This window comes from Acartia tonsa, chromosome 14, assembly GCF_053477335.1.
Source record: "Acartia tonsa isolate MP-2025a chromosome 14, ASM5347733v1, whole genome shotgun sequence".
Classification (NCBI taxonomy): Eukaryota; Metazoa; Arthropoda; class Copepoda; order Calanoida; family Acartiidae; genus Acartia; species Acartia tonsa.
This window is the reverse complement of record NC_137273.1, coordinates 3588486-3601606: the sequence shown is the minus strand read 5'-3', so window position 1 is coordinate 3601606 and position 13121 is coordinate 3588486. Positions and strand designations below refer to the sequence as shown.

The 13121-nt window shown below is 33.9% G+C and overlaps 1 protein-coding gene across 1 annotated transcript in view; it reads left to right on the top strand.

The window, feature by feature from the left end:
• Positions 1 to 12616, top strand: part of LOC145306451 (uncharacterized) — a 32848-nt gene extending 20232 nt beyond the window's left edge. Inside the window, exons 8-14 of the mRNA XM_080148548.1 lie at positions 3113 to 3258; positions 4298 to 4423; positions 4884 to 5020; positions 5605 to 5678; positions 8894 to 9010; positions 9609 to 9770; positions 10428 to 12616. Coding sequence (XP_080004674.1) covers positions 3113 to 3258; positions 4298 to 4423; positions 4884 to 5020; positions 5605 to 5678; positions 8894 to 9010; positions 9609 to 9770; positions 10428 to 10573 — 908 coding nt within the window. The 3' untranslated portion in view covers positions 10574 to 12616. The remainder of the gene's footprint in view (positions 1 to 3112; positions 3259 to 4297; positions 4424 to 4883; positions 5021 to 5604; positions 5679 to 8893; positions 9011 to 9608; positions 9771 to 10427) is intronic.
• Positions 12617 to 13121: the final 505 nt, after the last annotated feature.

Genomic DNA, 13121 nt, shown 5'->3' with positions numbered 1-13121 from the left:
AAACTAAAAAAAAATTCTTATTTCCTATCTATAATACAAAGTAGAACGATGTCTGTCTGTCTGTCTGTCTGTCTGTCTGTCTGTCTGTCTGTCTGTCTGTCTGTCTGTCTGTCCGTCTGTCTGTCCGTCTGAAGCTTAAGATCTCAGTAACCACTGAACCGATTGGGCTCTACTCTTCAGGGAATATACCTATTGATCCTGTGATGGTTTTAAGCTATTTTCTTGGGGGATGGGACACCCCCAACCCCCCAAAACAATGAAAAACACCCCCCCCCCCCCCCCCAAAAAAAAAAAAAGATTTTTTTTTACTTTTTCTTTTTAAATCTAAAATACGAAAAATTAGGTTGATCAAACCTCTTGGGGCACAGCCCCTAGAGGCTAGGGGCGAAGCCGCTAGTAATTTATAAGAACCTAGTATTAGTGTCTAACTTTTTATCTTTGTGACGTAACAAAAATCGAAGGATGAGAGGGGAGGTGGGAAAGGAAACCCCAAAAAAGAGATGGATTTTTGTTACGCCACAAAGATAAAAAGTTAGACACTATTACTAGGTTCATTTATAAATATCATTCAAGGAAACTCCTGAGTTATAGCAGCCTTATTCTGTCACTTCAAAAGCTGTAGGTTGATGGTGTTTTGTTTGTACTTTTTTGGACAGTCAAACTAACTAATTTAGTTTGTAGATAATTTTAAATCATTTAAGAAAACACTTAAATAGAAATCAGTTTTTTGGTGATACAAGGTTTTCAGATTGAAAAGCATAAAATATAATATATATGATACAGAATTTAATATAAATCAGCTGTAACCAACAACTGAATTAGATTTTTAAAAATATTTGTAAAGGTTTTGTGATTTTGGGGTCAACGCCTTTTAGTAATGACAACTTTTTTTTATCTGAACCCCACATTTTTTTGGATTTATTTCGCTTATTGGCTATTTCCTGATTAACATTATCTTTTCCTGATTTTAAGACCTTGGAATTCAGAATAAAATTTCTAATTTATAAAATGTAAAATGTGAAAGTGAAAAGAAAGGGTTAATTACAGTGGGGAGTTTGTGGAATGTAATTGAAAGGCCCACTGTGTAACTCTTATCTAATTGTCTAGTTTTATTTCCTCCCTCCTCCCATTCTAATTAATTATTGCTCTGGATAAGCCAAAATAAAGATACAGCTGACCTTAAAACATTTAACAAGATTTTCTCTTTATAAATGAATTGTATGCTTTCTTACCTACTAGTTCCCATGCCCCTAGCCCATAGGTGCCTTTTAAATAAGACCAAAGAATAGACTAAAGCCATTGTAGAAGGTATATAAGAGTTCCCAGAAAAGCAGAAACAATTATAGTACTAGACATTTATAAGATCTTAGTACTTTATCTTGCCTATTGTCGGTTAATACAAATAAGATGAAAAAGTATAAATGTTTTTTTTTAAGCTGAAGAATACTAAATAAATAAAAATGAAATGATGGAAGGTGGTTAGTTATTAAATTATTACTTTAGGTTAGGTTAGGTTTTGTTATACTAAGTGTACCCGCAGATTTAGGGCCTCTGGAGAGGTTAGGCAATAAAACTGACCCCCAAAATTCTTTTGAAAATAAATAGAGGGGTCGTGGTTCATTTTCAACATGAACTTTATGTAAAAGAACACAAAACATTCATGAAACTATAAAGCTTATCCTATTATATAAAGTAGTAAGCTTTTTTTGTCTGTATCGAAGGATCTCGCTAACCGCTGAACTGATCGGGTTCTCATTAACAGGGTAGATTCTAATAGGTCCCGGTAAGGTTTATAACTATTTTAAGGGATGGTACCACCACCCTCCTAAGAGAAATCACAAAATATCGAAATTTTGTTTACGTAGAGACTTGAACTTAACATAGATATGTTATTAAAAAAAACTTTAAAATGCCACTAGAGGCCTCTAGGGGCGTAGCCGCTAGTGAATTCATAAAGTGTGACATACGAAAGGAAAAATTCTCCCATTCCAAAATTTACATTCATGAAAATAAGTTTGCTACATATGCATTAGATTATAAAACAAATTTGAATTATTACTTTGTTAACTGTTTGTTAAATTGACTACTTTAAGATTTCAGTATCTCCAATAATTAATTGGCACTTAAACCAAATAGTAAACTCATGCTGACTACTAAATACTTTCAACAAAATATAAAATAAGAAATATCTGTTGTATTATACATAAAAGCAAATTTTGCCGTTTATCGATGGCAAATTAACTAGTTCTTATAATATAATTTATTCTTTTTTTAGATAATAAGTTTACTATTAATTATTTCTACTAAATAATTCTAAAAAATAGACAAATTAAAGAACACAGTAATAGTGTTTGACTGATTATGACGTAACAAAAAAAAATTAGCCAATGAGAGGCCGTTATTGACCAATGGTAAAATTTATAGTGGCCTCTTATTGGCTATTTTTTTTTTGTTACGTCATAATCAGTCAGACACTATTACTGTGTTCCAAATTAAATGATTTAATCCACATTTATTTTAAGTTGTTTTACAAAAATGTCACTTATCTTAATGCAAAAAAAGAAATTAATGTTTAATCTCTTTAGATTAAGCTAAACACTTAGGAATCTCGTTGAATCATGTTTTGATTAATTCATTTTCTTTTTGAGGATAACTTTTTATTTTCATAACACCTGATAAATATTTTTGTTGATTGCAGATAACATTTTCGTGTATGGCTTTGAACTGGTTCTCAGCCATACTTAAAAATTATATTACACACAATTTTCAACAATTATTAAATTGAAAATCATAAAATCAATACCAGTTTTTTTTAGCCTGGGACCATTAAAACTGGTTTAGGTTTTTTCATTTTAACATCCATGGAAAGCTATCTATAATACAATGTGTTTAACCTAAAACTGACTTATTCTTTATTTTATATTTTAATGTCATTTAACTTTTTCAAGCCAGTGTAGAAATATCGGATGAATATTACATTTTGAAAATGCTGTAATGTACAAATTCTTGTTTTACCCTATCTTTCTGTGGGTAAAATCTATAAACGAATAACACCATCTAGCGACCTAAAAAAGTACTAAACTTTAAAACTAATCTCCACTCATGTGTTTAGAGGGGCGTGAGTGTGTGAACTGTGGGGCTACCTCTACCCCGCTGTGGCGCAGGGATGGTAATGGTCACTACCTGTGCAACGCATGTGGTCTCTACTACAAGATGAACGGTCAGAACAGACCCCTTATTAAACCTAAACGGCGGTTGGTAAGTTCATATCCTATTATAAAAAGTAGTAAGTGTTTTTGTTGTCTGAAGCTTAAGATCTCAATAAATACTGAACCGGTTCTGCGATGGTTTTAGACTATTTTAGTCTTAGAATTAAGCCTTGGGATGGTTATGAGCTATATTTCTAGCCCCTCTTTACATACTAGGAACATAGCCGATAGTATTTTATTAAGCATCTTGTATTTTCCAAGCAACCCATAGACCAACTCACTGAATAGTAGGAATTATTAAGTATCTAAAGAACTACAGACCAACATTAATTGCTTTTAGAGTTTCTAATCAACGTACAGACCAACTAATACATTTGTAAGACTTTATCAAATACTAGCGGCTTCGCCCCTAGCATCTAGGGGCTTTGCCCCAAGAGGTTTGATCAACCCATTTTTTGGTATTTTAGATTTAAAAGAAAAAATTTAAAAATAAATTTTGGGGGGGGGATTTTTTTTTGTGGGGGGGGGTAGTCGACCACACTATTTTAATTTTAGTTTTAAAAAGAAAAAAATATTTTGAGGGGGGGGGTTGGGGGTGTCTCACTCCCCAAGAAAATAGTTATAAACCTTCTCGGAACCTATGAAAAGCTACCCTGTAAAGGAGAACCTGATCAATTTAGCGGTTAGCGAGATCCTTCGCTACAAACAAACAGACAGACAGACATCGTTCTACTTTGTATCAAATATACCTTAAGACGTATAGACTAACATCTATTGCTTATAGAGTATCAAATCAACCTACTGGAATGGATTTATTATTACCTGGATCTTACACCAGATTATCATGTACTTATGTACTTTAATAAAGTGAAACTTAAAGCTGGCTAAAATAACGATCATTCTTTTACACCTATCCCCCCCCTTCCTACTTTATGAAGAAACTGACCAATAAGTGATTTCCATATTAGCAACCTAAATTGACAACAATTTTCCCCATTGTCATAATATCCACATGTATTCTATATCGATTTGTACAGACCATAGGAGTAGCCAAATGCCTACAATAATCAATACAACTATTTTTTCAGTCATCTTCGCGACGGGAAGGTACCAGCTGTGCAAACTGTAAAACAACAACGACGACATTGTGGAGGAGAAATCAAAATGGCGAACCTGTGTGCAATGCTTGTGGACTGTACTTCAAACTGCATAATGTAAGCCTCGCTATGATTTGTCAATTTTTCCTCTAAATTTTGTGTGTGGTTGCACCCTTATTTAGTAAATTCTTTTACATACTAATATTTATCTTTAAAAATACATATAAGTAACAGAATGTCTCTGAATCTTAGTGTCAGTTTGTACAAAGGGATCTAGCTAACCACTTAACTGATATGGTTTTCATTTAAAATATAGCTTGTTGGAAGTTTTATTACAATTTGGGGGGAGGGCTACTCCATCCCCCCAAGATATATCGCCCATAGAAAAAAATGACTCCACAATTTTTTTTCTTTTTTTCAAAAATTATAGTTAAAAAGGAAAGAAGTAATTGACTTCCCTCGTCATTACAAGTGCCGCTAGAGTCCTCTTGGGGGCGTTGCCGTTAGTATAGTTGTAATAAATTAGCCCTTTTAAAATAATTTTGAGAAATCTCTGTAACTATTAATTCCTGTTTAGGTTGCCCGGCCGTTGACAATGAAAAAGGACGGGATTCAAACCCGGAACCGCAAATTGTCCGCCAAATCTAAAAAGAAACGTGGCTCTGTCATGGACTTTTTCACCTCTCCGTTCGGTGTGGATCATAAACCTTTTAGGCATTTGTTGGTTGTGTTTAATAATTTAATAGATTTTTCACCAGAGCTGGATCTTTAAATCATTTTAGTGGTGAGCCAGATCGGGGTGAGCAAACTTTCCACCAATGAGAGCACAGCATTTTATGAAATGCCGCGCTGTGATTGGCTGAAATTCGGCGCACCCCCGATCTGGCTCACCACTAAAATGATTTAAAGATCCAGCTCAGATGTTCCATGCTTGTTTATTTAAAATAGTAAATTACAACTTTTAATGAGCAAAGATAATCTATAAATAATATATTCATGCTTAGTTGATTTTTAGAAAATCTATAATGCTTTTTAATGAATTGATTATTTAAGAATTTTGTACCTTGATGTTAAAGGTTCAAACCGACTACAAAAAGAGAAAGGTTTTAAAATAAAATAAGTGTTTATAGGTAAGGTTAGGTTATATTGGGTTAGGTGATTGTCCCACAGGGCTATGCAAATGGCCCTAGAAATAGGAGAAAGGCTACTGTGAAAAATACGAAGAATCGCCCCTTATGGTGCGTTGCTACGAAAAGGACTATACCCGATTTTTTAAACAAACCAACTTATTATTTTAGTCCATTTGGCTCCCATATGGGAGGAATGGGGGGCCATCCTCACCTGTCAAATTATTATTCTAGTATGGCTGCAGGTATCTATCTATCTATATCTATACCTATATATTTATATATATATCTATATTTATAAATAAAATTATAAAATTATGTTTATTTGTAATTTCAATATTTTAAAAAATCCTCTAAATTTAATTGAAAAATCTATTAATTCTAATATTATTGTCAGTAATTAATTGTAACTGAAGATTGCTTAATGCATGAAACATGATGTTTTACAAATAAACTTTTGTTCATTCTATGTGGACTATATATATCTCCATACTTATTAGTTCTAATAGTGTGTCGAGAACTCTGCATTTTCTCCGTTGCTGATGTATCTAAAATACATCTATTACGTGAGTATTCTCCTGGTTTTACAGTTGAGATCTTTTTACGTGGAAAATCAAAGCATAGAAACTAATATGCAAAAGTTTCATTTTAACCACTCCCTGAAGAACATTCCCTTGGGTAACAAGAAGCAGTATCAGTCTATCATCATCGCCAAGGTAGAAAGTTTTATTCAAAGAATGAGATGGAAGCTATTTGCTGTCAAAGAAAAACCAACCAACACCAACAACAACTATGGATTCAAAACTACCAACAGGGCTCCCCAGATGGACGAGCTGAAAGCCTTTGAGGAAGATGTTTACAAGCTTATTACATCAATTGAATTCAGGCAAGTCAACAATGAATTCCAAACATCTTTACAAAGAACAATCAAAACAATTAAAGATTCTAAAGACATCATCATTGAATCTGATAAAACTGGAAACTTGTACACAGTACCTATTAATGAATATAAAACAATTCTGCATAACAATGTGACAAGTGAATACAAGAAAGCTGACGAATCTGATGTTGACAATGTAAATAAAGAAGCTGCTGAACTTACATCTACGTTGGGTATAGCTGATAGGGTTGATGAATACATAAAACAAGAAGCCTTTGTAACTGTTAAAGATCACAAACCGAATTTTCCTGACAGAAAGCAGTACAGACTTCTCAATCCTGCTAAGTCAAATGTTGGTAAAGTCAGTAAAACCATCCTTGAAACTGCAGTCAGCAAAGTTAAATCAGCAACAAATCTCAACCTTTGGCAAAATTCTGATCAGGTTATTGAATGGTTCAGTGGCCTACGAAATAAGACAAAGCTAACATTTTTCAAATTTGATGTTGTCTCTTTTTACCCTTCAATCAGCAAGGAACTTTTTGATATTGTTATCAATTGGTCAAAGCAGTACCATAATTTTACATCTGTGGAACTCAAAGCTTTACAAAACACTAGGAAATCATTTTTGTACCTGAATGAAGATCCTTGGATCAAAAATTCACAATCAAACTTTGACATAACAATGGGAAGTTTTGATGGTGCTGAATGTTGTGAACTGGTTGGTCTCTACATCCTTAGCAAGCTGGGTGACATCATTGAACAACCTCAAATTGGTCTGTACCGAGATGATGGTCTTGCTGTCCTTGATGGTTCTGGTCCACAGGTTGAACAAGTAAGAAAACGAGTTTTTCAACTTTTTAAAGATTTAGGACTGAAAGTAACAATAGAATGCAATATCACAAGCACCGAATTTTTGGATGCCTTTTTTGACCTTAAAGCCAACACTTTTCGACCTTTTAAGAAACCAAATTCTGATCTTAGCTACATAAACTCGAAATCTAACCATCCTGCTAACATCAAGAAAGAAATTCCCAAAATGGTTTCAAGTAGAATTTCCAAACTTTCAAGTTCAAGAGAGATCTTTGAAGCTGAGAAAATACCTTTTAAAAATGCATTGAATTCAGCTGGCTACAATGATGACTTCACCTACTCACCCAACCAACAACGTCATCCTACTACAAGGTGCAGGAGAAGAAAGGTTATTTGGTTTAACCCTCCTTTCTGTCAAACAGTGAAAACTAATGTTGCAAGGAAATTCTTACTACTGATTGATAAACATTTTAAGAACACACCTCTTCAACAGTACTTCAACCGTTCTACAGTTAAAGTGTCTTATTGTTGTATGCCTAGCATCAAAGCCATCATAGCTGGACATAACAAATTCTTACTTAAAGATACAGCTGCTGCAAACACTCAACCTGCAAGATTGTGCAACTGCCGTGGTGGCCAAGCTGTGTGTCCCGTTGGAGGCCAGTGCTTGAAGTCTTCCTTGGTCTACAAAGCAGAAGTCATCAATGCAGTCAAACCTGCCACATACATTGGCCTGACTGGTAACACTTTTAAAGAAAGATTTACTGGTCACAAGTCATCCTTTAACAATGCCAATGCAGAGCACAAAACCAGCCTATCATCATTCATTTGGTCATTAAAACGAAATCAAACTAATTTTGATATTAGATGGTCCATCCTGCAGCAAGCACCAACCTACAACCCTAGCTCCGGTGCATGCAAACTCTGCAACCTAGAGAAGGTGAAGATCATGTTCAACAATGACGTCACCATGCTCAACAAGAGGTCTGAGATCAACAGCAAGTGCAGACACAGAGACAAGTTCCTTCTGATTAAACACCTGGCTGCTAATGATACCTGATACTGCCGTTTCAAGATAGTTTTTTTAAAATTATGTTTATTTGTAATTTCAATATTTTAAAAAATCCTCTAAATTTAATTGAAAAATCTATTAATTCTAATATTATTGTCAGTAATTAATTGTAACTGAAGATTGCTTAATGCATGAAACATGATGTTTTACAAATAAACTTTTGTTCATTCTATGTGGACTATATATTGAATTCTATCTATATACCTATTTATCTATCTATATCTATATTTGGCTCCCATATGGGTGGAATGGGGAACAATCCTCACCTGTCAAATTATTATTCTAGTATGGCTGCAGGTATCTATACCTATCTATCCATATCTATACCTATCTATCTATATCTATACCTATCTATCTATGTATCTATATCTATATTTGGCTCCCATATGGGTGGAATGGGGGGCCATCCTCACCTGTCAAATTATTATTCTAGTATGGCTGCAGGTATCTATCTATCTATATCTATATTGAATTCTATATACCTATTTATCTATCTATATCTATATTTGGCTTCCATAGGGGAGGAATGGGGAGCCATCCTTACCTATCAAATGATCAGTTTAGCAGTAACCTTTAGTACACACAGACAGATATACTTATAGACGGACAGAAACAAGTCCTGTATTTTTTATTTAAGGATATTCAATTATTTTTAAATCCAATAAAAGCATTCCAATATCAATATCTATCTATTTCAGGGCTAGGGTCTGCAGCTAATTTCACCTCTATGTACGCAGCTGCAAGTGGGGGCCTGGGGGTGCCCCCACATTCTTCTGTGGGGGTCGGAGGGGGCATGGGGGGCAATGTTTCCTCAGGAATAGATTGTTAATGTATTTTATAAACAAAGAATTTTATCACATACAGGATCGAACATATTTTTTTTTTAAATCACTTAAGTTGGGTTAGTTAAGCTTTGTTAAAGTCATAGTTCTGCATATGTTATAGTCCCATTCATTTGTTACTGCAAAGTTCGCCCAACCGGCCGGGGCTAGGTGATATTTTTAGGGTTAGGAAGGGGGCCTAATTGTTTATTTTAAGTTGCTAAGATACTTTTTATCAAAATATACTTTGACGAATACCAAAATCTCTGTTATAAAGAAGATTAATATTTGTGTAAACATCACGCAACCTCGACATCAAAAATATTAAAATCACGAAACCTTTACTTAAAACAAAAGATATAGGGATAAAAAACAGGGAAAAGGGAATGTGATTCTGACAAATAATTCTAAAAGAAAATTTCTCCAAAACGCCCTTCTCTTTTCCCCCGTTCTTACCCACTCCTCTTCAGTTACATAAAGAAAAATAAGTTATACGCCAACTTTACCCCAACATAATTTAAAATTTTGCGGCAATTTCAATTGGAATTATTTGACCCCTGACAAAAATAAACAATCTTCCTTTTTATATTAGTGAGTAGTTCAGGGTTCGGCGGAAACAATATGTCCGCCGTTCAATCATTCTCTACAATGCAGAGCGCGGCTATGACCGCTATGCAGGCAGCGGTCAGTCACTCAATCACGTCGAACGATGCGGCGGCAGCCGCTAGGATTTCAGCAGCTTCTTCTAACGAAGGTATTTTTGTATTAGAGTAATTTACTGCCACTTATATACTAATTGTTAACATAAAACATGACGACAAAGGTTTTACAAACAAAAAACCAATGACAATAAGGTTAAATGTTAGCATAATCTAAGATTAGGAGTATTGAATGAGAGATAAAGAGAAAGATAAAACAAATGAGAGAAATAAAAGAGGAAAGAGAAGGGGATAAAAGATTGTAAAGTAGTGACAGAAAAATAAAAGAACACGATTATTTATAGAGTAGCTTTCCTATTAGGTTAATATATTAAAAAGTTACGATGCTGAGAGTATTGGTTTAAAAAATATGACGTAACAAAAAAAAAATAGCCAATGAGAGGCCGTTATTGACCAATGGCGGCATGCGTAGTGGACTCTCATTGGCTAATTTTTTTTGTTACGTCATATTTTTTAAACCAATACTCACAGCATCAAAAGTTACCAGCTCTCGCTGTTTTATGCAGAAACCCAGAGAGAGAACCAAATAGAGAGCAGCTTTACAGATGGATATACAAACAGACAGGACCCTTACAGATGGATTGACAGACAGACAGAATACTTACAGATAGAATGACAGACAGAACACTTACAGATAGAATGACAGACAGTATACCTTATAAAGAATCTTCTCTATTTAAAATTTTGTTTAGGTGGAGGCGGTATAAATCATCTGGGCGGTACGCCAAATTGTGCGGACGGACGGGGAATGGCGTCGCCGTACTCTGGCTCTGCGGGCTCGCCGCTTTCTGCGGCCGCCGCAGCTATGCACCAGTCTGTTATAGATGCTATGACTTAGAATAATTGTATTTTGGATTGAAGACACATATTCTAAAAAAAGTTTTAGGACGGGATATAAATGTATGGTAATAAGTAACATTTTCTAATTTGAATTTGAAAATGCTGAATATTTTGAGAAAATCTTTTAAACGCTTCGCCTCTAGAATCTTGGGAGATCTGAATTAGAATACACATATTATACTTTACACAATAAGTATTACTAGCGGTTTTGCCCCTAGCATCTAGGGGAGGGAGGCATAAAAATGTCAAAAATATCCTTAAATGTATAACTGAAAAAGTTTAATAGTTGGTGTGACTCTATTCAGAAGATTTTTAAAAATTTCTTTTACTCCTATTCTATTTTTTTTTAGAATATTTGTCTTCCCATAAAATAAATAAGCTTTTTAATAGAAGCTTGATATCAAACAAGAATGAGAACATCCCTAAGTAGCGAAGCACCAAAAGCATGCATAAACAAACGGACACGAAGAAAATTTTAGAACAATGATTAGTGTTCTTAATAGAGGAAATACAAAGTAGGAAATAAAAAATAAGTAAACAGAAATCACGAAACCTTCAAAAAATATGTTTTTTTTCTTGTAGTGGGACAAAGTGTCTCAAAAATCAGCCATGTGACGTCATAAAAAAAGAAGAGGGATATTAGAGGAGAAGTGGGAAAGTAAACCGTGAAAAAAAAGAGTTTAAAAATCACTTTTTTAAGGCTGATTTTGTCCCGTCCCTTTTTCTTTTGTTGCGTGACCGACGGACCGACTGACCAAGTAACTTATATTAGATGCTCTTTGGAAAGGGGGTATCTTCACAAAAAAAACAGCAATTTATCTTCAAATGACAGACTAACAGACACAGTGAATTACAGAGTAGCTTCGCCACTAAAAACTGATAATATAAACTTAAAACCTAGTCTTGTATGTAAATAATTAAAATATAAAATAATTTGTTTAAAATTATTGTAAATACTTCTTTTGTAAACTTTTTGTGATTTAAATAACATGTTTTTTTATGTAATTTCAATTAATGTGATCTAAGTAAGATTTTAGGCATTTTTAGAAGGAGAGCTTTGCTACAATGTTTATATGTTGGTCAATCTATCAGTCGGTTTTCTCGTGTATTTTTAAAAGCGAAGCTTTTCTATAATTAGAGTCGGTCCGTCCGTCCGTCCGTCCGTCCGAGATAGTTAGCTTTTATTCGTTAATTTAGGTTTGTTAGAATTGTCCCATCAATTTCAAACTTTGCATGGTGATTCCTGTAGTAGTTAGGTACGATTAAGAAAGCGTAGCAACTCTATAATCGTTACCAGAATGTCCGTACATCCATTTTAAACATGTTGATTTTTTTTACTTTTTTAATAACAATTTTTTATGTGATAAAATCATCCGATTGATCTGATTTTTTGATAACTGATTCCTATTACAATAAGGTACAATATTATGAGCAAAGCATCTCTATAATCAAGTATTAAAATGTCAGTATTTCCTTAAACAGAATTCTGTATTTAAGAAGTTTTGCAACAAATTTACGTATAATTTTGTCAAACCTTATATTTTCATATTTTGTATATTCATTTCTGACACTCAACAAAAGTTAATGTTCGTCTGTCATATCGTTTCAGAGCTTCGCTTTTATGGATGTTGTCATCCTTGTTACTCTATAATTTGAAATGTCCGTCTGTTCGTCTGAAACGTTTTGAGGGAAACGTGATTTTATCGGCTTCTTTTCAAGATAGACGCCTGAAATTTTTGAAGTTTCTATTCTTCATATTTTCACCAAGTTTCATTAAGATATGTCAATTACCTGGGGTGCTAGATCGATTCATAGATTTTTAAGTTTCCGTGGTTTTCTCGATTCCTATTCAAGATAGAAGTCTAAAATTTTCAGGGATTAAATAAATTTAGATTCTGCATACTTCTATAAAGTTTCCGTGAGATTTGCTTATTGGTTGGGGTGCTAGATCGATTCCTAGTTTTTTTTAAGTGTTCAATGCTTCGCTACGTATGGATGTTGTCATCCTTGTTTAAATTTTTTATGGCCTACAAGTCAAGAATTTGCAGGATAAAACAATGGACGTTAAATTTATTTTCATCCTCAATGATAATAAACAAAATTACCCTTTCTTTAGATAAATTATTGGTTGAATAGTTTAAACAGTACTAGTTTGAACTAACCAATCATTATTCAATAAAAATACCCAAAGTTTTGGAGTCATTGAAAGGATATGTTTTAAAACTTTGGATACTATAGTAATTAACAGTCCAATGTCCACTTCCTCTCTGGGGTTTCTTACGTCTTACACATGCATATTTCCTTTATATTAATGTAAGGCTAAAGAAAACCTAACTTTTAGGCTGGCCCAGAAATTTTATAGAATTTGCACCATTATATTTTACTTTTAAACAAAAAGCTTGGCCACTACTATTGAACAAAACTATTCTAGTTTAAATCTCATATGTAACAATAACGGACCATGGAAAGAAAACGAAGTAGCGTGTTTCGTCGTATTTTTACAGTAGCTTTTTTCTCCCATTTCTAGCACCTGCGGGGGGCTCCAA